At 47.3% G+C, this 26,614-nt stretch overlaps 2 protein-coding genes across 2 annotated transcripts in view; both read right to left on the minus strand.

Moving 5' to 3' along the window:
- Positions 1 to 10,318: 10,318 nt before the first annotated feature.
- The window catches only part of PASD1 (PAS domain containing repressor 1), an 81,456-nt gene continuing 65,160 nt past the window's right edge, over positions 10,319 to 26,614 (minus strand). The window contains exons 12-18 of the mRNA XM_060087960.1: positions 26,203 to 26,329; positions 20,464 to 20,645; positions 14,892 to 15,074; positions 14,342 to 14,539; positions 13,793 to 13,992; positions 12,235 to 12,496; positions 10,319 to 10,444 (exon numbers count right to left, since the gene is read on the minus strand). Coding sequence (XP_059943943.1) covers positions 10,319 to 10,444; positions 12,235 to 12,496; positions 13,793 to 13,992; positions 14,342 to 14,539; positions 14,892 to 15,074; positions 20,464 to 20,645; positions 26,203 to 26,329 — 1,278 coding nt within the window. The remainder of the gene's footprint in view (positions 10,445 to 12,234; positions 12,497 to 13,792; positions 13,993 to 14,341; positions 14,540 to 14,891; positions 15,075 to 20,463; positions 20,646 to 26,202; positions 26,330 to 26,614) is intronic.
- Positions 23,734 to 25,234, minus strand: LOC132482251 (stAR-related lipid transfer protein 7, mitochondrial-like). Its single transcript, XM_060087408.1, has one exon. The coding sequence runs from the start codon at positions 25,217 to 25,219 to the stop codon at positions 24,332 to 24,334; it is 888 nt and encodes a 295-aa protein (XP_059943391.1). The 5' UTR covers positions 25,220 to 25,234; the 3' UTR covers positions 23,734 to 24,331.

Genomic DNA, 26,614 nt, shown 5'->3' on the forward strand with positions numbered 1-26,614 from the left:
CTAATGCTTGTCCACCCTGTTTCCTGGGCTCTGAAGAGAGTGGGAAATCAGCCTTGAGCCCACTCTATGATACTTGCAGTTCAGAAGCAGGGGCAGAAGGCAAATAGCTATTTATTCAATATGTTTAAGTCCATTAATTCGCTTATTTATTCAACAAAATAATATCTAAGTACACATGGATATAATTAGTGCTGTTAGGAGCATTTGTGAGAGGGGAGAGGATTATAGTTAAAATAATATAGTAACATTAGAACAAGAAACAAGAGGCATACATATGGAAAACGATACATGGCAAAGGTGTATCATTAATAGCAAATTCTATGATTGCTTGCTTGGAAAGCTAAAGATGATTAACTAAGAAATCTTTTTAGCAAGGCGGATGGATACAAGACAGTTTTACCCAAAAAAACTCAACTTTTTTCTTAATCAGCAATAACCAGCTAGAAAATATAATGGAAACAGATCCCACTCACAGTTGCAACTTCCGCTTTGAGGAGGAGATATTTAAACTGAGACCTAAAGGGAGAGGTGGAGTGAGCCATGTAAGGGGGTATTAGCTGATAAGCATTTCTGGCAGAAGCACTAGCAAATACAGAGTCCCAAGGCAGAAGAGTGCTTGATGTTCAAGGGCCATAAGGGAGGCTGGCGTGGTTGGGCCCTGGCGAGCAAGGGTGGGGCAGAGACAGGAGAGGAGTTCAAAGAGAGGGCAGGGACCCTAGAGGACTTGGCAAGGGGCTCACAATCTCTCTAAGTACAATGGAATGCATTGGAGGGTTTGAAGTAAGCAAGTGATGTGATCAGTTTTACATTCTACAAAGAACACTCTGGAAGTGGTGTAGGGAATGGACTGTAAGAAGCAAGAATGGAAGTAAGGAGACCAGTGAGGAAATCCTAGCAGTGAGACACGGGAGAGATGGTGGTGGGAAGTTGGCAGGTGAAGAGCAGCAGATGGATTCCAGATGGATTTCGGCAGCCCAGCCAACAAGACGTGGCTATTGAGTGGATATGGAGAGTTTAGAAAATGAAAGTAGTTAAGGCTGATCCCAAGAGCATTAGTACCATAAACTGGGTGACTGTCTTAGTCACCTGGGGCCACCATTATGAGATACCACAGGCTTGCGGGGCTTAAACAGTAGGCATCTATTTTCTCACGGTTCTGGAGGTTGGGAAGTCCAAGATCAGGGTGCTGGCAAATTTGGTTCTTGCTGAGAGCCCTCTTGCTTACTTGCAGATGGTAACCTTTTTGCTGTGTCCTCACATGGCCTTTCCTCTGTGTGAGCACAGTGAGAGAGGAATCTCTGGTGTCCTTTCCTCTTCCTCTAAGGATACCAGCCTTATTGGATTAGTTCCCCACCCTTACAACCTCATTTAACCTTAATGCCTTCCCTAAAGACCTCCTCTCCAAAAAGAGTCCCATTGGGGGTTAGGGCTTCAACATATGAATTTGGAGGGGGGTACATAATTCAATCCACAACAGTGGTTTAAATAAGAAATGTATTGTCTCCCAGTTCTGGAAGCTTGAAGTCCAAGATCAAGGTGTGGGAAGGATTGGTTTCTTCTAAGGGCCATGAGTGAGAACGTGTTCCAGGCCTCTCTCCCAGCTTCTGATGGTTTATTGGCCATCTTGAGTGTCCCTTGACTTGTCACCCTGATCTCTGTCTTCATCTTCACATGGTGTTCTCTCTCTGTGTGTCTGTGCTCTAATTTCCACTTTGTATAAGGACACAGTCATAGTGGATGAGGGACCCACCCTACCCCAGTATGACCTCGTCTTAACTAATTACATCTGCAATGGCCCTATTTCCAAATAAGGTCACATTCTGAGGTCCTGACGGTCAGAGCTTCAACATATGAATATTTGGAGGACACAGCTAAGCCCATAACATCAGATTGCTGCCTTATAGAACTGGGGGAATGAGGAGTTCCAGCTACCGAAAGAGGGAAGACTATGGGGCAGTTGCATATATGAGTCTGGTTCAGTGAAGAAATGCGGTGTGGTGGGGTGTGTGGTGTGTGTGTGTGTGTGTGTGTGTGTGTGATTTAAAGTTATGGGACTGGATGTGATCACCTAGTGTGTGAGAGGAGGTAGAGAAAAATCCAAGACCCAAGTTTACGAGTCGGGAGGAAGAACCAGCAAAGGAGAGTGAGAAGCAAGAGCCAGTGAGGTAGTAGGTGGGGTAAACAGAAGTGAGGTGTCCTAGAATCTTAGAGAAGGGAGTGTTTAACAGGAAATGTTGTCCAGTGAATCAACACTTCTGAGAGCCAGAGTAACACTAGGGCAGAGAAATGAAGGGTGAACTTGGCAACATGGAGTTCATAGGTGACCGTGGTAAGAGAAATTTCAGTGGAGTGGTGGCAGCTGAGGCTGAATTCAAGTGTGTTGATGACTACACTGGGAAGAGAGAGGAATTGAAGACAGTACCTGCAGACAAGTGCCTGGAAAGGAAGGAAAAAAATGTGGCACTTTCTGGGGAAGGTGGTGGGAGTCAAGAGATGATTTTCTTTTTAAGACAGGAACGATGACAGCACGTTTGCATGGTGAGGGGACTAGTTGAGAGAGGGAATCCAGTGATGCTGGACGGAGTGGCAAGTGGGAGGGGGTGGGATCTAGACTACAGAGAAGGCATCAGCCTTAGAAAAGAGAAGGGAGATGTCCACTGTTTTAGCTTGAGGAGAGGAGGAAATGTTGGTTATAGAGGAAGGCGGGTTAATATGCTTGGTGATGGTATGGTGAGGGAATTTCCATTCCATATGTTCTCATTTCTAAATTGAATATGGACAAGGCAAGCAGGAGGGAAGTGGAAAGACATGGGGACTTGGAGGAGAGAGCAAATCACCATTCTGAGAATGGACTGGAAGACCACAAAACACAGAAGTCCTTCTGCACAGTGAGGTGTGCCCGGGTGAGGCTGGAGATCATAAATCTATAGGGCTGTACAATCTGCCAGCTTGTGTGATTCTCTCTAGCAACACAGAGGTGCTTAAGTGCAGGCGCACAGAGTACAAATAGTTGGGTTCATCCAAGGTTGGGGATTTGCCAGTCAATTGTGAAAGACGGAAAGAGGGGACAGGGAGTGATGATATGATGGATCATGACTCCGAGGGCATTTGGAGAGTACAGAAGCGAGATATACCAGGGAGCTGTCCAAGGGCTGGACTGAAATCTTGAGAATAGCATTCTGTCTGGCGTAGAGCCTGGCCCAATGTAGGTGCTCCGGAAATATTAATTGAATTGGTCACAAGGGAGCCCACTGGGGAGCGGCAATACTGCGACTATACACCAGGGGGCAAGAGAGGACAAGAAATGAGTCTGACCAAGCCCTGCCTAAAGTTTGGGGGCTGGGTGGCCAGAGGTCCAGGGGCCCTCCTGCCTGCTCTATGCCTCCCAAGGCCTTGGGGGTAAATGATGCTGCCTACCCAAGCTGGAGTCTACTGTAGGCACCACCAGGTGGCTGGTGGTGGAGTGTGTGGGGCAGGAACTGAAGAAACCATGAGCCCTAAGACAGAGATAAAGGAACCTCCTTCGTGCGTTCCTGTCCTGTGCTCCTGGTTCACGTCTGGGCTCTGGGAAATGCAATCACACGCTAAGTGTTCTTGGGCACCCTAAGGTACAGAAAACTGGTACCAAGAAGCCCAACCTATGTGTTGGCCCTGTGGAGCCATCCCACCTTCCCTCTGAGACTAGTACCATGGGATATAGCCTCACATGCCGCCCCTGACCTAGAGAGACCCTAGAAGGACCCTAGAGCTACGTACCCAGAACCTGGAAAGGTGTTTTGCTGAAGCAGGGGCCTGGGAAGTTTCTGGAGGAGAGGAGAAGCCCATTGCTCAGTACGTCTTCCCTGATGCCTCCTATGTGCCCAGCTCATGTTGGGAACACAAGACAACGTCAACTATCCAGTCATCTGTTCATCCATTCACTCCCTCATTCATTCACACTTTCCCTGCCCCCTACTGTGTGTTAGTGGGACCAATGTCTGACTCCTGGCGTGGGTAACTGAGAGGATGAATGTGCCTGTCCCTGAGAGGGGAGCTGGTTTCCGGAGATGCTGAAGAGCCTGTTTTTGGCTGCATTGACATTGAGGTGCCCAGGAGACATCCACAGGGAGACGTCCCATATGCAGTTGGATAGAAGGGTTCGGTGGCCAGTGGGGAAAACAGGGTGGGGTATTGGGCTTTGGGAGTCATGGTCATTTCCCAAGTGGGGGCTAGGGGCTGGGGAGGGGGAAGTGCAGTAGTCAAGGTGGAGATGGGCCTCAAGGGTGGCTGCCAGGGGGCTGCTGTCCTTCCCGGGTGCCCTGCTGTCCATAGACGTCCGTCTATGCACGAAGCCTGGCTTTTCTGGTGGACCACGTGCTCCAAGGTTCTGGGTGTAAATCTCCCCGTGAGCCCAGCTCTTTCCCGGAGACCTGCACCCTGTTCTCAGCTGAAATCACACTGCAGTTCAGCTGAACTTCCAGCCCCTCTCCCAGCTACCCTCCCCACAGGCTGGCAGGCTAACCTCTAAATAGATTGCACAAACACTTGCATGCGCAGTACTAAATACTACAATTTGTCTGTCCTGCCTGTTGACCTTTGCCTTCATGCCTTTGACATGTTTTGATTCTCCAGGGCTGTGGGTTTTGTTTCATCAACAAGGTGACTGTGTGGTTAATTACCCTTTGACCTTTGGGGTCAGGGCCTCCATCTGGGCAGGAAACATCCACGGCTCCGGGAGTTTCTTGGCATTTAGTTGTCACTGCCACCCTGCCCTGTGCTCCTCCCCCCCATCTCCCTGCAGTATTCCTGCCTCGCCTGGGCCACAAAGGGACGTGCCAACTCAGGGCAATGCTTCGCACTTCACGACTTCCTCCTGGCTCTCTCATCCACCAAGCCCTCCGCTGAGTCCCATTGGAAAATGGTGATTCAGGGGCCAAGACTGTGGCCCCATGGCAGGTTCTGCCCGCCCTCATCTCTGAGTCCCTGCCTGAGGACGAAGCCTGAGGAAGGGCGGCAAGATGGCAGGCTAATGTTCAGGAGCTTAAGAAAACTTACACCTGAGCTCAGTAGAAGGTGGGCTGCCTTTTGGCCCCAGGGACGGCCTGCTGGGAGTTTGCCCAAGAAGGCTCGAGGGCCTCACCAGCTTGGCTTGTCACTTGAAGATCCTGCCTCAAGCAGCTGCTTTTCTTTGTGAAACGTTCTCCAGGTAGCTGGAAGGACCTTGGCTGAAGATACTCATTGGAACATGTGTAGAGAAAAGGCTCGGTGTGCCAGGTATTGTGTTCTGGGGGCCCCAGCTTCTCTGCCCGCTGAAAGTCAAACGAGAAGAGGCAATGGCACACGTGCAGCAGGGGCTGAGCAGGGACACTTGTGCTCCAGGTGAAGCCCAGGCAGGGACAGGAGGACAGGGAGCAGAGAGGGCCTTCCAGCCAGGCTCTGCCTCATGGGCAAAGATCAGAAATGCAGAGACGGGAGGGAAGGACATTCCAGGTGTAGAGAAGAGAGACGAATCCATGAGGGCAGGAAGGCCCTGGCTTGTGTCCAACCCAGCGGTTCCACGAGGCCAGGGGCAGTGTGTGATGGGCAGAGGGCCGTGCAGTTGTGGAGGAAGGGTGAGGCCGGGCCACGGCAGGCCGAGAACTCGGGTTTTATTTGATAAGCAATGGAGAGCCATTCAACATTGTCTTGCTTAGTCGTGAAAACAGAAGAACACTCCAAAGATTTCCCATGCCCTATGGAACATTTAATTGGGTCCTAGCTACAAACTGGAGTCTTCGTTATGTTTGTTGGGGCCCGTTTTGAGAGATGAGGACGGAATTTGCGGCAGCTCTAAGCCCCCAGGCCCACCTCAGCCCCTTCGCTTCTGCCTGACGTTTCTCCCTCAACCTTTCCTTCCCAGAGCTTTTGGCAAAAGTGGACAACACTCACAGCCCAGAACGTTCAGAGGCCGCCTTCACTTTCATTGCCTTCAAAGTACTTGGGACACTCAAGACACCATAGAGGGCCTTGGCCGGTGCTGTGCTGTGTCCTGCCGATGCAGGCAAGGAAGAACATGGCTCAGGGCTGGGGTTTTAATGACTCTTCCTTCTTTATTATCAAAATCATTTGGGAATAGGAACATTTATAAATATTTGATGACATAGAAACCACATGAATATTCAGCCGTTAAAGTCTGGGCTTGGAATATTCTATTCCGTCCTGACTGAGTCTTGCTCAGTGAAGAGCTTGTGCTGTCCACCTGGGGGTGAGCTGATGGGGGCGGGGGCCATGGCAGCTGTGTCTGGAAGGTCTGCCACGTGTGGCAGCAGGGGCAGCTCTGTCATGTTCCTCCAACTTCCTCCACCCTATCAACCCCCAGAGAAATGCAACTCCCATAATATTCCAGATAGGGGATGCCAATTTGACTTCATGCTAGAGGGGTAAAGAAATCCTCACCAAGCCACCTTGAGGTCCTGTGGGGTAACGGTAAGGCGATGATGCTCTGGGTCAGGGTCCACCTTGCTGACCTCCTTGCGAGGGGCTGCCCGCTTTGCATCTTCGGGCTGCTGGTGCCAGTGTCGAGGGAAGGCAGGCTAAGGTCTGGGGTCCTGGACTGTGTCTGGGCCCACTTCTGCTGTAGGAGCCCCGTGCCCACAAGATCGTGATGCTCTGGGCACTCTGTCTCTCCACCCCTCCCTCCCCCAAGGACGAAGCTGGTGCGGGCCAGGCAGCTGGGGTGAGGGCAAGGCTGTCCAGCAGACACATGCAGCAAGGCCAGGAAACTCTGGGGATAGCAGCCCTCGTGTCCCAAGCCACGTGCCCAGCCATCGAGTGCTATGTGGGTCATGGTGCTCAGGGCCTGAGGCTGAACGCTGCTGCCTCTCTGAGGCCACCCAGGAAGGGGAGCTGGGTGGCCGTGGCTGGGGTGCTAGGAGTGGGCGTCCCCTTCCTGGGGATCTGCTTGCTTTAGGGCTGCTGGAAGAGTCTGGTCTTATTCATCTGAAAAGAGTCTGAGAGTAAAGGCGAGGTAGCTGTGTGAGTTGTGCACTGTGTGTGTGTGTGGCCTGTGGGACCAGGAGGGAGCGTGATGAAGAGAAAACATTTGTCCTGAGTAGCTCCGGATGTAGTGTCCACTTGTGGTATGGGCTGCAGAGTCCCCAGAACCTCCTGGAGCAGTTTAGCACAGACCATAGGGACAGCCACAGCTATTCTGGATGGAACTGTGGCCTTGGAAGCTTGTCCCATGACCAGTCTTCTTGACACAAGTCATGCCCAGACTTCTCTCCTGCCCTGGGCAAGGCTGGGACAGAACCCACCCCTCACTCAGTTCACGATCTGGAGTGCGTGCAAGTGTCACCAGTTTCTCATTTCTTTGTTGCTAAAGCCACCCCTGACCCTCTTGAGGACACTGGCATCTCTTGGCCTGGTCAGCCCTGCCTCTCCCAGAGCCTGAGAGCGGACAACTTTCTCCTGGGCTACAATCATCAGGAGACACTCTAGGGCTCGTGCCTGGGAAGATAAGCGAAAAGAAAGTACCAACTGATCCCAGTTAAAGCCACTGGTCTGCCCAGGCAGCCAAGTCTAAGGTCTCGGCCAGGAGTACCAAGAATGCCTTGGAGCAGGGGCTGGGCCCGGAACTGACTAAGAGAACACACTCAGCACACTGACTTCAGTCGTATCCAAACTCATGATGGGACTTGCCAGCATGTGAGCACTGGTTCTGGACTTTTAGCCCCTCTGCCCTCAACTTTCCCCATTCTGAGATGGGGCAGCCTTGTAGTTACTCCTGTGGGGATCCTTGGAAAACAGCAGAGCTGGGCAGCTGGCCCTTCTGACCCTCTGGCAACCTGGCTTGGGGGCTGAGCCGGGAGTTAAGCTGGTGACTGAGGCAGAGCCTGAGGGGACCACAGACTTCCTCAGCTCAGGATCCTTGTCTGAAATCCAGAGGGTGGTGAAGCCAGAGTAAGCTGGGCCAGATCGGACAAATCCTAAACATGGAATTCAAACAATAACCCCAACTGAATGCATCCAGCCTAGTCAGCTCTTATAGGGCCTCTCTTGAAGGCTCTACAAGGCCATTGATCATCATCTCCTCTGGGAGCTACGTAGGAAAGGCACTGTCTCCTCCTCTCTCCTTTTTTTCTGATGGAGAAACAGAGGCCAGAGAGCTTCAGTGGCTTGTCCACGGTAGAAAGTGGTCTCAGCTGTGTGTCTCGGGAGTGTGCTACTCTAGGGCCTGCCTGACCACCTCTCCTTTCCATGTAAAGGGAAAAACAGAGCAGGACCAAATCCTTCTGTTAGAAACACCAGATCTGGCTATGGAGACTTCTGATGCTGCAGTCAGCCTGTGAGCTGCCCCTGAGCTGTCCCCAAGGTTGGAATGCTACCAGCTGAGTAGCTGGAAGGAGTCTGCCTTCCCGAATGCCCCGCCCCACCCCCCCACGGTCTAGAGGTAGTTCTTGACCCCGAGCCTGGGCCACTCTGCATGCCAGCAAAGCAGTGCCTCTTGCTCCCTTGTGATCTCTCATCACTCTCTTTAATGAGTGTGGCATGGTCATGTACATATATGGTCCTTCCTGTAGTGTTGGGCAGGAGGGGGTATGGTGGTCCCATGGCCTCCCGAGACAAGGAGGCAACAGTCTCTGCCAACATCCTAGAACACCAGCCACTTCCAACTCTACCCATCCGAAGTCAAAGAGGGTACCAAGAATAACCCTGACCTTTGCTTCCATCTCTGTGTGGCAGTCCAAGAGAACTGGCTCTTGGAAATGCTCTGCACGTGCTGACACAATGGGAGATGTACCTGAACGTACCAAGGAGGCACTCTGACAAGTGACTGGGCCTGCAGCTGCTTCTTCCCAATGGTTGCGAAGGGTGGTACCAGAAATCAAACAGCCCCCGTGTCTTGCTCAGCTTAGGCTACCATAACAAAATACTACAGCTGGGGGGTGGGGGTGGCTTCAGCAACAGATTTTTATTTCTCACAGTTCTAGAGGCTGTCAAGGTGACCAAGATCAAGGTGATAGCAAGGTAGGTTTTATTCTGAGACCTCTTCTATTGGCTTGTCGGTAGCCACCATCTTGCTGTGAGCTGATGTGACTGCCTCTTTGTGCATACAAGGTGAGAGAGGGAGCAAGCTCCCTGTGTCTAAGAGCACTAATTCCACTATAAGGGAACCACCCCCACGACCTCATCTAAAGCTAATCACCTCCCAAAGGCCCCACCTCCAAATACCATCCTATTGGCGGTAGAGCTTTAACATATGAATTGAGGGGAACCCATTCAGTCCATAGCACCCTGGCAGAGATCAGGCTACCTGGGGAGTGTCAAGCTTCTCCTGTGGGTATGTGGCCTCACTGTCCCCTTTATTGTAACTTGCCACTGGGGACTGGAGCTTCCTTTGCCTTCTTCCTGCAATGGTTCATTACTTTAAGACTGACATTCAAGGCACATGATGACTTCAGGTTAGGTTATCCAAGCCCCCCCCTACCCCGGCTTCCCCGCCTCTGTGCAGACAGCTGGGAAGATGCTCTCCTTGGTGCTTGACTGAGAGCAAATCACTCTTCATCCAGGAAGTACCCCTGCCAGAAAGAAGAGAAGGAACCTGCACGTAAAGCAAATGGGCACTGTGCCCTTGAGCAACCAGGCTCACCTCTCACAGGCTGTATTAGGCATTGGCACAGTCAACACAGAGTGGGTAGCCCCAGGCCAACTGTGTTGGGCCTCAGCTACCCAGAAGACTTGGGCACACAGCCACTTGGGAAGGCAGGTACCATTTCTAGGTTCCAAAAGTCAGTTATAAGTTCACAGAGAGTTGTAGTAAAACACAATTTTTATTAAGCAGCAAAGCTATGATTACTTTAAGCACAAAACTTTTGACCTGGTTTCAGCTTCCCACAGTTGGATTGCGGTTCTCCACGCATTTTCCCAGCTTGACTGTGGAGGAAGTGCCGGCCTTGATTGTCAAGGCCAAGGCCTCGGAATTTTCACAGCCTGATGTGGAACAGCTCCTACTAGATTGCAAATCATGCTGGAAAATACTTCTTGTCAGCAAGAGGCTATTCTACCCTGAGCAGACCCCACAGCCTGCCTGCCCATGGTAGAATCGGTGTCTGCGAGGCTGGGCAGCGCACGCTAGGGATCACAGGCTGCCTCTGCAGCACAACTTCAAAGAAACAGGTTGTGCTCAACTAACAATTACGAAAAGAACTTACCAGAAAGAAAATGAAGGATCCATCCCACCCCTACCCCTTACTCCAGGGGACTCTGTGAACCTTGGAGGTCCCCTGGTCATGCAGGCCTCATCAGCTTGTCTCCCCCTCTTCTCTCGAGGCTGGAGAGGAAAATACAGGTGGTGCTGCTACTCGTGCAAGTTGGACTCCTCCACAGGAATGTAGTAGTAGATTTGGCCTGGCTCGTATTCCGCGTGGTCTTGGGAAGTCTGTAGACCTGTAGGGTCCGGGACTTCTGCCTCAGTGGATGGCGCCTGCCGGGAAAAAGGGGTACAAAGTAGAGTCCTTTGCTAGAGTTCCTGGGCCCATTTTGCAGCAGTGGGAGAATCCCTTTAGTCCGAGTCAGCAAGCCAGTGAGAAGCAAGTCTTTGGAACACAAACCTGCAAGGTGCCGGTAGAAGTTGGAGCTGAGGAAATGGGATCACCCCCGTTTCTCTCTCCAAATGGCATCTTGCCTTAAAGGCCAGCAGAAGCAGTCCTGGGCTCTCCCAAACTTGTCTGAATGCCTAAGGCTACTGGGCCCCGTGTCTGGCCTCCCGGTCCAGTTCCCTACCAGCCATGGCCAGCCGAGGCCTTAAAAGGTCTCTCCCTGCCCCTACCTTTGGCCCTCACCATTCTGCTCAGGCTAGGTGACTTCCACACTGAGCCTGACTGGCAGCTACCAGGCTCACTAGAGCAATGAGACAGAGAGAGGTAACAATGCACTCTGGGCTGTGGACAGGGGAGGCAGGACAGACACACAGATGGTGTTCCAAGGAGTGGGCTGTGTGAATCTTTTCTGCTGGAGAAAAAGGGACCCCTTGGGCTGGGTTTTGAAGGTGATATAAGGTTTCAACAAGTGGAACTCAAGAGGGTGGAGGAGAAGGTAGAGGAGACAGAAGGAGCAGGGCTGCACTGTGGGCAGAAGCCAAAGGTGTCTGGGGACCCGGGGAGAGGGAGGGTCCAGAGCATGGAGAAGACGAACCAGAGCAGGGTGTGGGGAGCCCCTAAGTCTCGTGGACAGGGAGCCTCCAACACAGTCCTACCTTTGGCTGGTCCACTGCATTCTCCCATCTGTGTAACCTCGCGGGGTCCTCCCTTCCCCACTTCCCTGGGACATCTGCTCAGCTTGCTCTGCCTCTCAGGGCCCGTCCAGAGGGTAAGTGCCTTGAGAGCAGGCATGAGGAAGGCTCTCACCAGAGCCCGGCTTGGTAAGTGAACCACAGGATTCACTGACCATCTGATGTCTTCGTGTGGGCAGTCCCTTTAATGGGCCAACTTTCTGGAGGGCTGGTGGCCCAGCTGGTCAAAGGGTCTATATGAAGTTAATCATAGACATTTAAAACATCCAATCCCCTTCATTCTGCCTTAGTTTACTGTTTTTTTTCTTGTTGTTAGTTTTTTTTTAAAAGAGGTTAAGTTCTATTAAGATTTCTGAAGCCAGAATCCAAACACCCTTTGTAAATGCTGTTAGGCAGATTGAGAGTTTGTGGTCCCCAAGGGGTCTGCTGGGAGTGTACCTGGGAAGTAAAACCTGCTATGTGACTGCCATCTGGACCAGCTCCCGCCACTGCCCTAGCAACACAGCCAAGACAGATGGTCCCCAAGGTGGGGTCTGCCCTGCCAAATACGGGGCACCCCATGGATGGATACCTTGCACAGTCATTCAGTGGAAGGACTCCTGGTTTATTATCAGTACAAGGAAACATGCCACACCAGGCCTTGGATTTTGTAGCACAACTAAAGATCCAGAAGTTCAGAAAGGGGTCTGGGCTGGGGCATTGAGCTCAGCATATGGCAGGACTCATTTTGCCCAGGAAACATATTTGTGAGAGGTTTCCAAATCTGATTGCTTTTAATATCACCGAGGACAGCTCACTTTTTCATGGAAGCCTAGAGAATCTTTTTGCTCAGGCGTGACTGCTACCCCATGTGGGTACCCACCCTCAGATTTCTTTGAGCTTTGAAGTGTGGATTTCACACACGGAACATATGGGGAAGGGTCCAGCCTCGGTGCAGAACTTCCTGACCTTGGCCGGGGGGCAGAGGAGAAGGGGGTGTATACCTGGATCCAGGTAACTTGGTCCTGCAGGGAGGCCTGCTCACTGGAAGGCCAAGAATTAACTTGGAGGTAAGCGTGATGCTGTGGGTCTTGTGGCTGTTGCTGAAGTTGGATAAAACACTCTGGGATCCGCAGCGTGACTAAGTTTGGGTCAGAACTTATCTGAAACTGAGGGATGGTGGTAGAAGAAATCATCTCAGAGCTTTGGTTATGTACCAAGAGCATTGGATTCAGGCAGGGACCCTGCTGGTCCTCAGGAAGAAAACTGTAAGAGAAGAAACATGTTACAGTGACACGGGTCTAGAAACGATGGCCCAGGAGACACTGTCTTGCTCATCACTAGGTGCTCAAGCAACATTTGCTTCGAGTGGCTAAATCAGGATTCATTTGCTTGGACTCTCACTTTGGCCCGAATAAGTCTCAATTTGCCAAAGTAAAGCAAATGTAAATATTAAGAAAAATTAGTCATTTATATCAAGTGGTTTTATTTCTATTACGTGGACAGTCCTGGTTCTTCCACGATGGTAACTTCTGTGGCCTTGTGTCGTTTCACCTACCCCGAATTCAGGAACTTGCCCTTCGTCACTGAAGGAGCTCATGGCCGAGAGGAGCCTGCAAGGTCTGTTCTCCTTCTCTAAGTCCAGGGCTCCCTCTATCACCCTAAACCTGGAGGTCGTGTGATAAACAGAGATTTTTGAGCATCATCCCAAACTCTGAATCTGTACTGTTAACAACCTCTTCAGGTTGATTTGGATCATCAGGCCAGTGGGAAACATGGCACTAACCCACCCCACATGTCAGGGACACTGATCCTAAAGGAATGCAGAAGAACATCCAGAGAGCTCTGGGAGACCCGCTCAGAGAGCTCTGGGAGACCCGCTCAGAGAACTGGCATTCATTCAAAAATAGTTATTGGGTGCCAAGAATGTGCTACACAACACTTCATTGCTGAGCAGAACCTTCTTTTTCTGGCACTTGGGACCAAAAATTTTATCCCTGAGCAGAAAATGTGTTCATGTGCTCATACTGCCTCCCAGGACTTGGTCCTTCTGTGTTCTTGGCTCTTTAGGCATCCAATGGCAATCTAGCAATTCTTTCACACCTGCTTCCCCCATAGAGCTCGTCAGTGCCCTGCAGACCCCTTCACCTGGTCTACTGTGACCACCAGATCCCAGGGAAGTGGAAGAAGGAGCCAGGAGTCATTCACCTGGGGACACTCAAGACTTTACTATAGACACCCTGTGCTGTGAGACTCGGCTTGGGTGGGTGAGTCAAGTGATTTCAAGAGTGCCATGCTAATTCCCTAGCTTGGAGACTTCCTGATCTAGTCCTCTTATTTTCACGGAGATGCCTCTGTTCCATCAAGGCATGCTCGGCTATGCACCATGCCTGTGGAGGCGGGGTTCAGTGGCCACAGAGCAGGATGAGTGGGAGCACACTGCTTGGGCTGAGGGGACTTTTGGTGCCCGTGGGCAAGTCACCCATGGTTTCAGGTATGGTGTCCAGCCACGAGAGGAAAGCAGTGACCTCAACCCTTATTACCATTCCATGCACTCCTTACCTATGACTCCTGTCTTCCTGGCCCCAAGGGTTTTCACCATGAGAGCTGCTGGAGAGCTGTTGCTCAGCTACTAATTGACCAGGTTCGCATGGCAGGAGTATTTGCAGCACAGGGTTTTCCACAGTAACATTATGCTGCTCTGACTGCTCCTGCAGCCTCTCCTGCTGTTGCATGTATTGCACCACCTCCTGAGCGGGCTGCTGTGTCAAAAGAAAAGACATAACAGAGCCTCTCAGAAATGGAACACAAACACTCCATTCTCCCAAGGTGGAAGACAACAGCAATGCCGCCTCTCTGGGTGACTGTCTGCTTGTTTGGGCACGAGCTGCAGTCGTGCTCCCGGCTGTGAGAAGCTGCGGTGCAGCACATATGTACATGCACATGTGCATGTGTGTCCAGGTCTGGTTAGCCAGGATATTTTTTTATCTCAGGCAAACGAATTGCAGCCAACTGGGTAGCCACTGACCCCACAAGGAGAAACAGCTGAGCACACATTTTCATGAAAATGAATCGCCTTTCAGCTACACAGATGAAACAGGCTTTCTATACCTGGGAAGAGGCGTCACAGGGCTCCTCAAGCTCCTCAGGAAATTGGAAGCAGTGGGATGAACATGAACCACAGAAATGCTTGGCCTCCCTGTGGTCTGGGAAGGGCCTGTTCATCGGCTCAATGCGTTGTTTCTTGGGCACTGGCTCCAAAGACTGGGGGTCAGGACTGTGAATGTGGCGTGAGGTAAACGGCTGCATCTGTAAGGACACAGTACCACAAAGGTCTTATTCTGAGGCCACAGCTTTCCTTAGGGCACAAGACATGCTGGTCATGGAGCAAGACTGCCTACAGGCCAGCCCACAGGAAGCCTTGGCTGTACATGAGCCACATCTGCCACTGCCAGGGCCTGGCTGGGCCCATCTCAGCTCTTGCAGCCAAGAGAAAAGGGGCAAAGCCATAAGTCCCTGCTGAAGATCATTCCAGATGTCCCATGCTGCCCTGGAGGCAGCAGCTGTTACTATTAGCAGGCCCTATTGACTAACTCCTTGAAGACTGTCAAGGTCCCTTTCTCCTCTCCCTTCTGCCACTTACATAGAACTGGTCTCTGACATGCAACTTGGAATCCTGCACTTCCTGGAGCTCCTCCTTCAATATTTCCAGCACTTGGCTCTGGCTCTGGATCTCACTCTGCAGCAGCTGCGCCATCTTCCCCAGATGCTCCCAGAACTTCTTCCTCAGCTTCCGCTCCCGTCTGATGATGTACTGTATGATGGATGGCGGTAGGCATAGTGACTGTGGGAAGGAATCACTTATGGTTCATACACAGGGCCATTGGGTTCTCCAAATTCTACCATATTGTTTTATTTCCAAGTTTTTAAATACTGAGAATGAAAAAAATGACACTCCAACCCTGATTTCATTCACTACTAGAAAGTTTAAAGAAGTGGTTAGGGAATCCAGAAATTCTGTATCAGAAATGGATTACGGGGATCATTTACTCTAATTTTCCCCCTAAACATAAAGCTGTGGAATTGGCCCAGCGACATGAAGTAACCTTCTCAAATTCCTTAGTGAAAGAGTCAGAGTGAAACAGGTCAGATCACAAACGAGACATGGGGAAACACCTATCGATGCCTCTGCTAGCAATGCAGGAAGAAGAAGGATGCTCAACTGGCACTTCCTTTATTCCAGGCACTCGTCCAAGCACTGTACAGAATTCACAGATCCGATTTTCACAATCCCTGATCAAGTAGGTACTGTCCATACACAACCATAGTACTTGGAATACTCTCTGCTTGGCCCTAGAAATTTAATTTTAACTTGAGTACCAGCCTCAGATCTGGAAATAAACAAATGTACTGGTTGATAAAATTAGAGAATGTGTTGGAGGACAAACTAATGCTTCGGATTGGCTGGAAAGGAAGGATGAGGCAAATCACATGTGGAAGGGAAGCCAGGAAAAGAGCATTGTGCAAACCATACACATTTAGGTGGCCGGGGAACTTGAATTTTATTCATCAGCCAACTTGCACTGCTTCCAGGAGGAGTGTTCTAAAACACAAATCTGATTGGGGAAGTAACATGCTCACATCAATGTTGTACAACATGCCTTCTGGCAGCTGTGTGGAAGATGAACTGACAGGAGGAAGTAAGTTTAGAGTCAGAGAGAAGCTAGTTAGGAGGCTGTAGAGGTAATTCAAGGTAGAGATAACAGGGGCCTAAAACAGATCAGAGACAGGAAACAGAAAGGAAGGGTCAGGGGAGTGTCCAAGATGGCAGAGTAGGAAGACACTGAGCTCACCTTCTACCATGGGCACACCAAAATTACAACTGTCTACAGAGCAACTGTTGATCAGAAGACTTGAAGACCAGCAGAAAAGATCTTCCACAGCTACATATATAAAGAAGGAACCATCAAGAGATGGGTGGCAGGGATGGAGACACAGGATAGTCAAGACCCATACCCCTAGGGTGGGTGACCTAAATAGACATTTTTCCAAAGAAGATATACAGGTTGCCAACAAACACATGAAAGAATGCTCAACATCATTAATCATTAGAGAAATGCAAATCAGAACTACAATGAGATATCATCTCACACCAGTCAGAATGGCCATCATCAAAAAATCTAGAAACAATAAATGCTGGAGAGGGTGTGGAGAAAGGGGAACACTCTTGCACTGCTGGTGGGAATGTGAATTGGTACAGCCACTATGGAGAACAGTATGGAGGTTCCTTAAAAAACTACAAATAGAACTACCATATGACCCAGCAATCCCACTACTGTGCATATACCCTGAGAAAACCATAATTCAAAAAGAGACATGTACCACAATGTTCACTGCAGCTCTATTTACAATAGCCAGGACATGGAAGCAACCTAAGTGTTCATCGACAGATGAATCTATAAAGAAGTGTGGCACATATACACAATGGAATATTACTTAGCCATAAAAAGAAACAAAATTGAGCTATTTGTAGTGAGGTGGATGAACTTAGAGTCTGTCATACAGAGTGAAGTAAGTCAGAAAGAGAAAAACAAATATTGTATGCTAACACATATATATGGAATCTTAAAAAAAATGGTTCTGAAGAACCTAGAGGCAGGACAGAAATAAAGACGCAGACCTAATAGAGAATGGACTTGAGGACACGGGGAGGGGGAAGGGTAATCTGGGACGAAGTGAGAGGGTGGCATGTACATATATACACTACCAAATGTTAAATAGATAGCTAGTGGGAAGCAGCCGCATAGCACAGGGAGATCAGCTCGGTGCTTTGTGACCACCTAGAGGTGTGCGATAGGGAGGGTGGGAGGGAGACGCAAGAGGGAGGGGATATGGGGATATATGTATATATATAGCTGATTCACTTTGTTATATAGCAGAAACTGACACACCATTATACAGCAATTATACTCCAATAAAGATGTTAAAAAAAAAACAGCAAACAAACAACCCCCAAATGGGCAGAGGATATGAATAGATATTTTTCCAAAGAAAACATACAGATCGCCAACAGGCACATGAAAATATGCTCAGCATCACTAATTTTCAGAGAAATGCAAATCAAAACCACAATGAGATACCACCTCACACCTGTGAGAATGGCTATCATCAAAAATACAACAAATAACCAAAGTGTTGGTGAGAGTGTGGAGAAAAGGGAACCCTCCTGCACTGTTGGTGGGAATGTATATTGGTGCAGCCACTATGGAAAACAGTATGGAGATTCCTCAAAAAATTAAAAGTGAAACTACCATAAGATCCAGAAATTCCATTCCTGGGTATTTATCCGAAGGAAAGAAACACAGTAATTTGAAAAGATATAGGTACCTCTATGTTCACTGCAGCATTATTTCCAATAGCCAAGATATGGAAGCAACCTAAGTGCCCACTGACAGATAAATGAATAAAGATGGAGCGTATATACAACTGTAATATTACTCAGCCATAAAAAAGAATGAAATTTTGCCATTTGCAGCAACATGGATGGGCCTACAGTGTTTAAAGCTAAGTTAAATAAGTCAGGACAGAGAGACACAAATACATTGATTTCGCTAAATGTGGAATCTAAAAAACAAAACAAATGAACAAATAAGACAAAACTGAAACAGAGTCATAGATACAGAGACCAAACAGTTGGTTGCCAGAGGGGAGGGGAGTGGGGGATTAGAGGAGAAGGTGAGGAGACTAAGAAGTACAAACTTCCAGCTGCAAAATAAATGAGTCACGGGTATGAAAAGTACAGTGTGCGGAACACAGTCAATAATTATATATTTCTATGGTGACAGATGGTAACTAGACTTATTGTGGTGATGATTTTGAAATTTATAGAAATATCAAATCACTGTGTTGTGTACCAGGAACTAACATAGTGTTGTAGGTCTATTACACTTCAAAAACAAACAAAGAAACAAACTCGTAAAAAAAGAAAACAGATTTGTGGTTATCACAGGTGGGTAAGGGGGTGGGTGGGGAAACTGGATGAAGGCAGTCAAAAGATACAAACTCCAAGTTAAAGATAAGTAAGTTCTACAATGGAATGTACAACATGATGAATATAATGAACACTGCTGTCCGTTATATATGAAAGGTGTTAGGAGAGTAAATCCTAAGGCCTCTTATTACAAGGAAAAAGTTTTTTCTATTTCCTTAATTGTGTATCTATGTGAGATGATGGATGTTCACTACATTCATTGTGGTAATTACTTCATGATGTATTTAAGTCAACTCATTATGCTGCACACCTTAAACTTTTACAGTGCTGTATGCCAACTGCATCTCAATAAAACTGGAAGTAAAAAAAAGACAACTTAAAAGTCCAAATGCAGGGACACATTTTAGAGAAATTAAGGAAGTGGATAGGACTTCTCAACTGACTGGCTGAGGGAGACAGCAAAGAGGTGAGATTCTTGGAAAAGAGCTGTCAGAGCTGTAAGTAGGACCTAGAAACAACGGTTGCTTGCCTTGATCTGTGCTAGACACTCTGTGTATAACAAGATGAGAGAGCCACAGTCCCAACCCACAATCCCCATATTAATGATGAGAAAAAGGTACATACACATGGCAATCGCTAAAGACAAAAAGAAGATAGACTGTGGTCCTTCAACCTATTTATGGTTAGTGGAAACATACAGCTGAGTTATTAGAGAGAGAAAAAAAACATTCAAGTTGTTTTTTTCTCATTTGTAGTAAAAAGTTATATGTTATTTTTAATCCATTGAAAATTGCCCAATTGTCCTTCTTTCACAATATAGTGTCTATCTTCCTCTAAGAAAGCAGGCATTCATTAGACAAAAGAAAATCTCTTAACTCAGGACTGGAAGAGACAAACCTTACAAGTCATCACATCTACCCTCACTTCTCCAGGTAGGAATCTTTTCTCTGCTGTCCCTGGCAGATGAGCTACCAAGCCTTGGCTCAAACCTTTCCACTGAAGGGGAGGGGGTTCACCACCTGGGGAGGGAACCTCCCCAGGAGGGAGCATCTAGAAGGACTTCCTTGAAGGGAGCAAGAAAGCTGCCCGCCCTGAGCTGCTCGCTCTTTGCCACAGTTTGATCCACTGGAGACATATCTTCCACTTAATGAGCAGGACGGCCCTGCAGCTATTTGGATCAAGCTGTCCTGTCCCTCCCAGTCTCCCTTCTCCAGTGCGTTCCACTAAAGACCATGTGACATTTTCCAGCCCCTCTCCACCCTGCTCTCAATCTTCTGGGTACACTCCAGTCTGTCAATCCATGGCGCCCAGAAACAAGCCTATTACACTCTCACATGCAGAGCCAGGCTACACACACTCATTGCTGGTTATTTTGACTATTTTAAACTAAAGTTATATCTAAAGTTTAAATATAAATTAATTAGAAGGAGAAGAGGAACCTATCAACAGTGAAAGGGGAACTACAACTTTTCAGCATGATAGAGACATAAAGACAAATGTATTTCTACAGAAATTTTCTTTTAAATACTTCAAAGAATTTTCATAGCAGTCTAAACATCCCTGCAAGGCAAGCAGACCGTTTCAAGTTGGAGAAACTGAGGCTCAGAGATGTGCCAAGGTCACAGTACTGGGGCCAAACTCAAACAACTGTTTTCCAGCCCTCATTTCTTCTCATTAGAAAAGGATGCCTTTGGCATTAGGAATGAAGAGCCTCGTCTAAGGCTTGGTAATTAATGCATACAATTCCACATAACAGACCATAAACTCATTATCTCGGTTGCCAATCCTGATTATAATAATCCTGTCTAATATAAAAGACGATCACCCAAATCTGTGATTATGTACACAAATTTGGGGGTAGAAGAGCAACACAATAGTTAATCCAACTGTTTTGATTTGGCCTTGAACCATACATTGGTGCTGACAGTTGAAGGTTGGATATATCTAACATTCTGAAAGGGATGCTTCTAACCTAATAACAATTCCATTGCAGAAACCTAGCTCATGGTGGGGAAGTGTTGGTATGGGTAGGCAGGAAAGTCATCCTCCCATGGGATAGTTAGCATCCCCTCACAGGTGATGAGCACAGCTCTTAAAAATAGGGCCTTTTCTTAATAGTTAAGCTTCCTATTTGGCTTGAACTTTCTTTCAAGCACAAAGTGTCTTTGCATATTTCACAGTAAGACGGGCTTTGCAGGTTAGTGGTTCAGACAAATATGTGGAGCAAGGCTCCCGGAGATACCTCATCAGTGATGTCAGTAGTGACACTCTGGGACGAGAGGGTCTCCTCGTCCTCCTGGTGTACCTGGTCCACCTCGTCCACCTCTTCCTCCTCATCCACCTGCTCCATCTCACCCATCTGGTCCACCTGCTCCATATGTCCCACCTCACGTCTGAATTCAAAGCTCAGCAAAGATGGTGTTGCTGAGGAAGAAAAGACAGTGGAATTCATGATGAAAAAAGCAAAAGTACTAACGCTATCAAACAGATTACACAAATTTCTCTGTTTATTTCCTGTTATAAATTATAAAAACAGGAAAGTCCAGTTTTATTCCATATTAATGATTAGGTGTGCCAGGTACCAGGAGTAATACAGAACACTACTTAAAAATCTGTTCATATTTGAGGGACTTTTCTGGTGGCGCAGTGGTTAAGAATCCGCCTGCCAATGCAAGGGACATGGGTTCGAGCCCTGGTCCGGGAAGATCCCACATGCTGCGGAGCAACTAAGCCCATGCGCCACAACTACTGAGCCAGTGCTCTAGAGCCCACGAGCCACAACTACTGGGCCTGTGTGCCACAACTAATGAGCCCACGTGCTGCAACTACTGAAGCCTGTGCACATAGAGCCTGTGCTCCATCCACACAAGAGAAGCCACTGTAGTGAGAAGCCCGTGCACTGCAATGAAGAGCAGCCCCCACTCGCCACAACTAGAGAAAGCCTGTGTGCAGCGACGAAGACCCAGCACAGCCAAAAATAAATAAATTAATTAATTTAAAAAATTTGTTAAAAAAATCTGTTCATATTTGAAAATGAAGTAAAAGAAGGGAATGTCTCACTTTACCTCCATCCATCCAAGCATAAGCAGGCACCCAACCCATTCGTGTTAAGTGTCTTTTCTTTATAAAAGTTCTTTTGGCTCTGCTTCTGGAATTTGGTACCTTCCAACTGATAAAACCAAATCAAACCTAGTCATAAATCACTTCTGTAAAACTAGGTTCCCCAGAATGTGGGATCTTGGGAGTGCCTGAAGCGCTCTTGGAGGTGTTGTGACATGACTTTCCTTCGGCAGCCACAAAAAGCAAAGTGGAGAACATTATTTGAATAATGCAAAATTATAGAATCATTTCAGAAAAGAGTTTGGCAGTTCTCTTCACACTCACTTCCCATATGACCCAGTAGTCCCACTTCCAGGAATTTACCCAAATGAATTAAAAATATATAGGCACACGAAAATCCTCTATGCAAATGTTTACAGTAGCTTTATTTATAATCACCAAAAACTTGGAAACAACCCAGATGTCCTTCTTCAGATGAATGAGTTAAAAAAAAGAAACACACACACACACACAGAAAACACTGTAGTGCATTCATAAGATTAAGTACTACTCAGCAAGAAAAAAGGAATGAACCATTGATTCACACATGTATGAATCTTAAATTTATTTTTTAACAAAGCCAGACCAAAAAAGGCTAGACATTGTATGATTCCATTTACATGACATTCTGATAAAAGGAAAGCAGAGATGGAATGCAGATCAATGGTTGCCAGAGGATGGGGGACAGAGTTTGAGTTCAAAGAGGCAGCACAAAGGAATTTAGGGGGTGACATAACTGTTCTGTTTGGTACTGTGGTGATGGATGTATGACTCTTTGTCAAGAACTGCACACCCCAAAGAGTGGATTTTACTGTGTGTAAAGTAAATTGCTCTTATACATTTTTGAAATCACAATAATGGGTTCATGGACTTTGTCCCCATTTTGTTTTGAAAGGATTTTTTAAACAAAGCTTTGAGACTGACAGCAATAATGGAAGAACTGTTAACTAGAATATTTCAAAAATAGAAGCATTACTTCTATATGTGGACATTCCACAATACAAGTATGATAAGGTCAGCTAATTGGAGGACATGATTTGCATTATGTATCCACCACTGCTTTATTTATTTTTTTCATACCAATCTTTATGTATTTATTCACACATTTGATAAAAGTGTCACAGGAGTGAAATCGTTACAATGACATAAGTAACTGTAGAGACCAGCCCCAAGTGCAGAGTCAAATTGCCAAAAAGCATATGGGCAACGCCCAGCCCCTTATCACATGTGCACTCACACCACTCGTCCACACCACCCACGTCCCAACAATCACAGGCGCTAACTTCCAGCATAACCGAGGGACTCTTCCTGGTCTGTCAGGTCCTGGGGATGAGGAAAGAGACATGATCAACGAAAAGAAGCTGGGACTGCCTGATGCATCTCCCTGATCTGCCAATGACGCAGAGAACACAAGACTTTAAACACCAGGGCAGGCATTTCCTTGGCACAGTACTTAGGCAACAGAAAGGTCGAGGGGCTTAAAGTTTGTCTCAGGTTTAGCTCCCCTTTCAACAACGCAAAAGGGTAGCGAGTGGGGTGGGGAGCAATCTGGTCATTCAAATTCTAAGAAATAAGGGGACGGAGGAGGATTTGAAAGCTGTTCCCGATTCTCCAGTCAGACTGATCCCATCTGGTTGTGACTTTATCTGAACAGCATAGTTTGCTCTTATTTTAGCTTGGAAGAGGAGGAAAAGCTTTTCAGAGGGACAAGAGGGTCACATAAACCACATCCCCCTTTATATTAGCACTTGGGACAAGGTTCCATCTATCTGTTCATACAGCTTGTCTACAGCTCTGAGAGCTCCAAGGGAGGCACCCAGTCCCCACTCCTCTGCCTTTAGCCTTCCAGGATGGGCAAATGCTCAGCATCCAGTCAAACCTGAAGTGTGAAAAATTAGGCCTCAATCAAAATGGTGTTTTCTATACAGACTATGGAAAAATCCTATTCAACTCCTCAATTCCCACTTTTTAACACAAAGTTAAAAAAAAAAAACAGAGCTAAAGTGTAATGTGTCGAGCATCTCCACTGACCCCATCAAAAACACTGATGAGGGGACTTCCCTGGTGGTGCAGTGGTTAAGAATCCGCCTGCCAGTGAAGGCGACACGGGTTCGATCCCTGGTCTGGGAAGGTCCCACATGCTGCGGAGCAACTAAGTCCGTGCACCACAACTCCTGAGCCCACGTGCCTACAGCCCATACTCCACAACAAGAGAAGCCACCATAATGAAAAGCCTGTGTACCGCAATGAAGACCCAACACAGCCAAAAAAAAAAAATAAAAAGCAACCACTGATGATACAGAGAGCCACCATCTCCCCAGTGTTCTTGGTAAACGGCCTGCGGGAGGAGGCAACGACCCAGATGAATACAGCACACGAATACAGAAGAACTGGTCAACTCAAAGGAAACTGCTCTGGGTAGAGGGAGTCAATGGGGTGTGAACGGGAGGCCAAGAGTGATATTTCTTGGTACAAACTTTATGTCCCTAAAGACAGGAGAAGGTGAGGACAAGGCACTTACACTGCCAAGCAACAGTTCACACCCACTCAACACCAGGACTGTGAGCAAGAGCACCCCCCACTATCCCTCACTGAAGACGCAACCGTCCAGGTGGGCCAGCTGGACCTTCAGAACCGAAGGAAACCCAGAGTGCTGCAGAACCGAGGCTGAGAATGGAATGTGGGCAGAGGAAACCACACAGAGGAAGTAAAAGATGTTGTCCCCTCTGGCCTGAGGTGAGAGGCTTGTTCCAGATTAGCTCAGCGAAACACCAAATTTCCAAATGCTTGGCCTGAGAATATGACGATGCCCCCTCGGATGCCTCCTTCTTCTGTTTTAATAAAGTGTAGTAGGGCTCTGAACAAGACCAGACACCAGTATTGAATTATCTTGCACTGGTGGTTACAGCAGACACCTTCAAATACACGTCCTGTTTGTTCTGCAACAGAGTGAGTGATAAGACACGGAGACGGGGCTAGAAGCAGCCTGTCCCTGCTTATCTGAAAGTCCTTCAGGCGTACTCAATCCGGGCAGGGCCACAGCTACCCTCGCTCTTCTGCTCAGAAGATGGGGCGGTGGCCTTGGTTTCACTACCCACTTCCAGAGGCTTAGATGAGGTATAGTCCTTTACTTTGATCTCCATGTTCTTGGCTTTCAGAGTGGCCATGTGCAGCTTCTCCAGGAAATCTGGCATGCCACTGGAAACCATCCAACACACACAGTAGCGAGGAAACACCGTCTGGGGATTGTCACTGTACGTCAGCAAGTAGTCAAAGGCATTTTCATCAAATGACTTGTGGGGACGGATAACCATTTGGGATTCATATGATGTGACCCTTACAAAGTCTGGAGACTCTGGCACACTAGGGTGCTCCACGGCCCGTGACACCAACACCATCACGTTGTTTTCCTCATCCACACTATACCGCCAAACATAAACATAATCCCATGAGTACATTGGATAAGGAAAATGGGTTACCCAGTGAAGAACCTCAGAACCACTCACCACATCCCTCTCGATCACTTCCAGCTTGATCACCAGGGCGTCCCACTTTTTTCTATACTCTGTATCCAGCTGAACACTGAAGAACTGCCGAGGTGTCACATCTGTGTAGGTTCCAAAAACTCTGTACTGGTAAAGGGGGGTGCCTGTAATGGGGCGCCGCCACAGCTTGAAGTGTTTCTTATCCATCCCCATTTCCCACAGGTGCTCTTTGCCTCCTGAATCTTCATCCCTTTCTGTTTGGGATTTTGGTTCTGGAGGGTGGTGGTCAACTCCAGAGCTCCGAAATGTACTTGACATTTCCTCCAACCGTTTCATCTCATCAATGGATCTCTGCAACTCCTCCTCCTGGATCCTCTCCTCGTCCCACACGAACGCGCCGGAAAGTGCCGCCATCAAGGCAGAGGCATGGCCTGGGAGTCCATGCAGCTGGTGCCAGAGGCGACCAAGGAGGATGCGGTGCGAGCTCTCCCCACCACTGCTTTAGGTTTTGTATTTTTTATACAATTATATTTATGAAATGTCTTTAATATTGAAACTCCTGTAGTAAGTATCACTGTTTTTGAGAGACTATCACTTCGCCCTTTACTAAGAATTCTTTGTATAGTACAGTTTTTAAAAAACAAGAGGTTTCTTTGGACTGCAACTACTATACCATAGCAGAAGAGGCTGCACAAGTATGAGAAGATAAGATGCTACTCCTCCTAGGACTGAGATCTAGCACCAATCTTTAGATTAAAATTAAATGGGAGATTTACAATGTTTTGTTAGTTTCAGGTGTAAAGCAAAGTGATTCAGTTATTATATATATATATATATATCTAATTTACATGTATATAATTTATATATATATGCATATGTATATGTATATATACAGATTCTTTTCCATTATAGGTTATTGCAAGGTATTGAGTATAGCTCTCTATGCTATACAGTAAGTCCTTGTTATTTATCTATTTTATATATAGTGGTGTCTTATCAGTTAATCCCATACTCCTAATTTCTCTCTTCCCCCAGTCCCCGGTGGTAACCATAAGTTTGTTTTCTATGTCTGTGAGTCCATTTCTGTTTTGTAAATAAGTTAATTTGTATCATTTTTTTAGATTCCACATATTATATTTCAATAAAAACTTTAAAAAATTAAGTGGGAGAGAATAATACCCTTCCCAAGCACTTGAACCATTGAGAAGATATTCATTTTCACTGCTCTCACATCATCATCTCAAAAAATTTACAGAAGATGAAGGAAGTTAGAAATCACTCTTGCAAGTTCACACCATTATAAATAGAACATTATCTTCATTTGAAAAACTGTAACTACTCTGTAGGCCAGTATTTTTCTTCTGAGAGTCCCCATCCAAATGTCCAAATGTACCCACCTGGCAATTCAGGTATGGTTTCCGAGGTGGATGTGCTGGAGTCATAATGTATAACAGACTTTCTTTTAATGACACGAACAAATTCTTGTGATCCATACTGGTCAACCTCTACACCACCAACTTGACCCTATGAATTTCCAAAAGGGACGGAGAAGATGACATTTCAATTTGGCGACAAAGATATATAAAACAACAAGAAACTGGCAGAACACAAACTTTGATGCATTTCACTTCATTTCTAAGATTGTTTCAATAAATTGAATACCTAACACAAAACCATCATGAAACACGTACTTGAAAAAAATTGCTGGAAGATAACAACAAGCAAAGATTATGGGTGCCACATGCTATCCAACGTCAAAACTCAGAAGAGAAATACGGTATAGATGTGCTAAAAGCACAAGCATAAGAA

Source organism: Mesoplodon densirostris, chromosome X (assembly GCF_025265405.1).
Source record: "Mesoplodon densirostris isolate mMesDen1 chromosome X, mMesDen1 primary haplotype, whole genome shotgun sequence".
Classification (NCBI taxonomy): Eukaryota; Metazoa; Chordata; class Mammalia; order Artiodactyla; family Ziphiidae; genus Mesoplodon; species Mesoplodon densirostris.

Excerpts from the sequence above, each read along its gene's own strand:
- LOC132482251 (XM_060087408.1), bottom strand. The coding sequence starts at position 25,219 with ATGGCGGCACTTTCCGGCGCGTTCGTGTGGGACGAGGAGAGGATCCAG.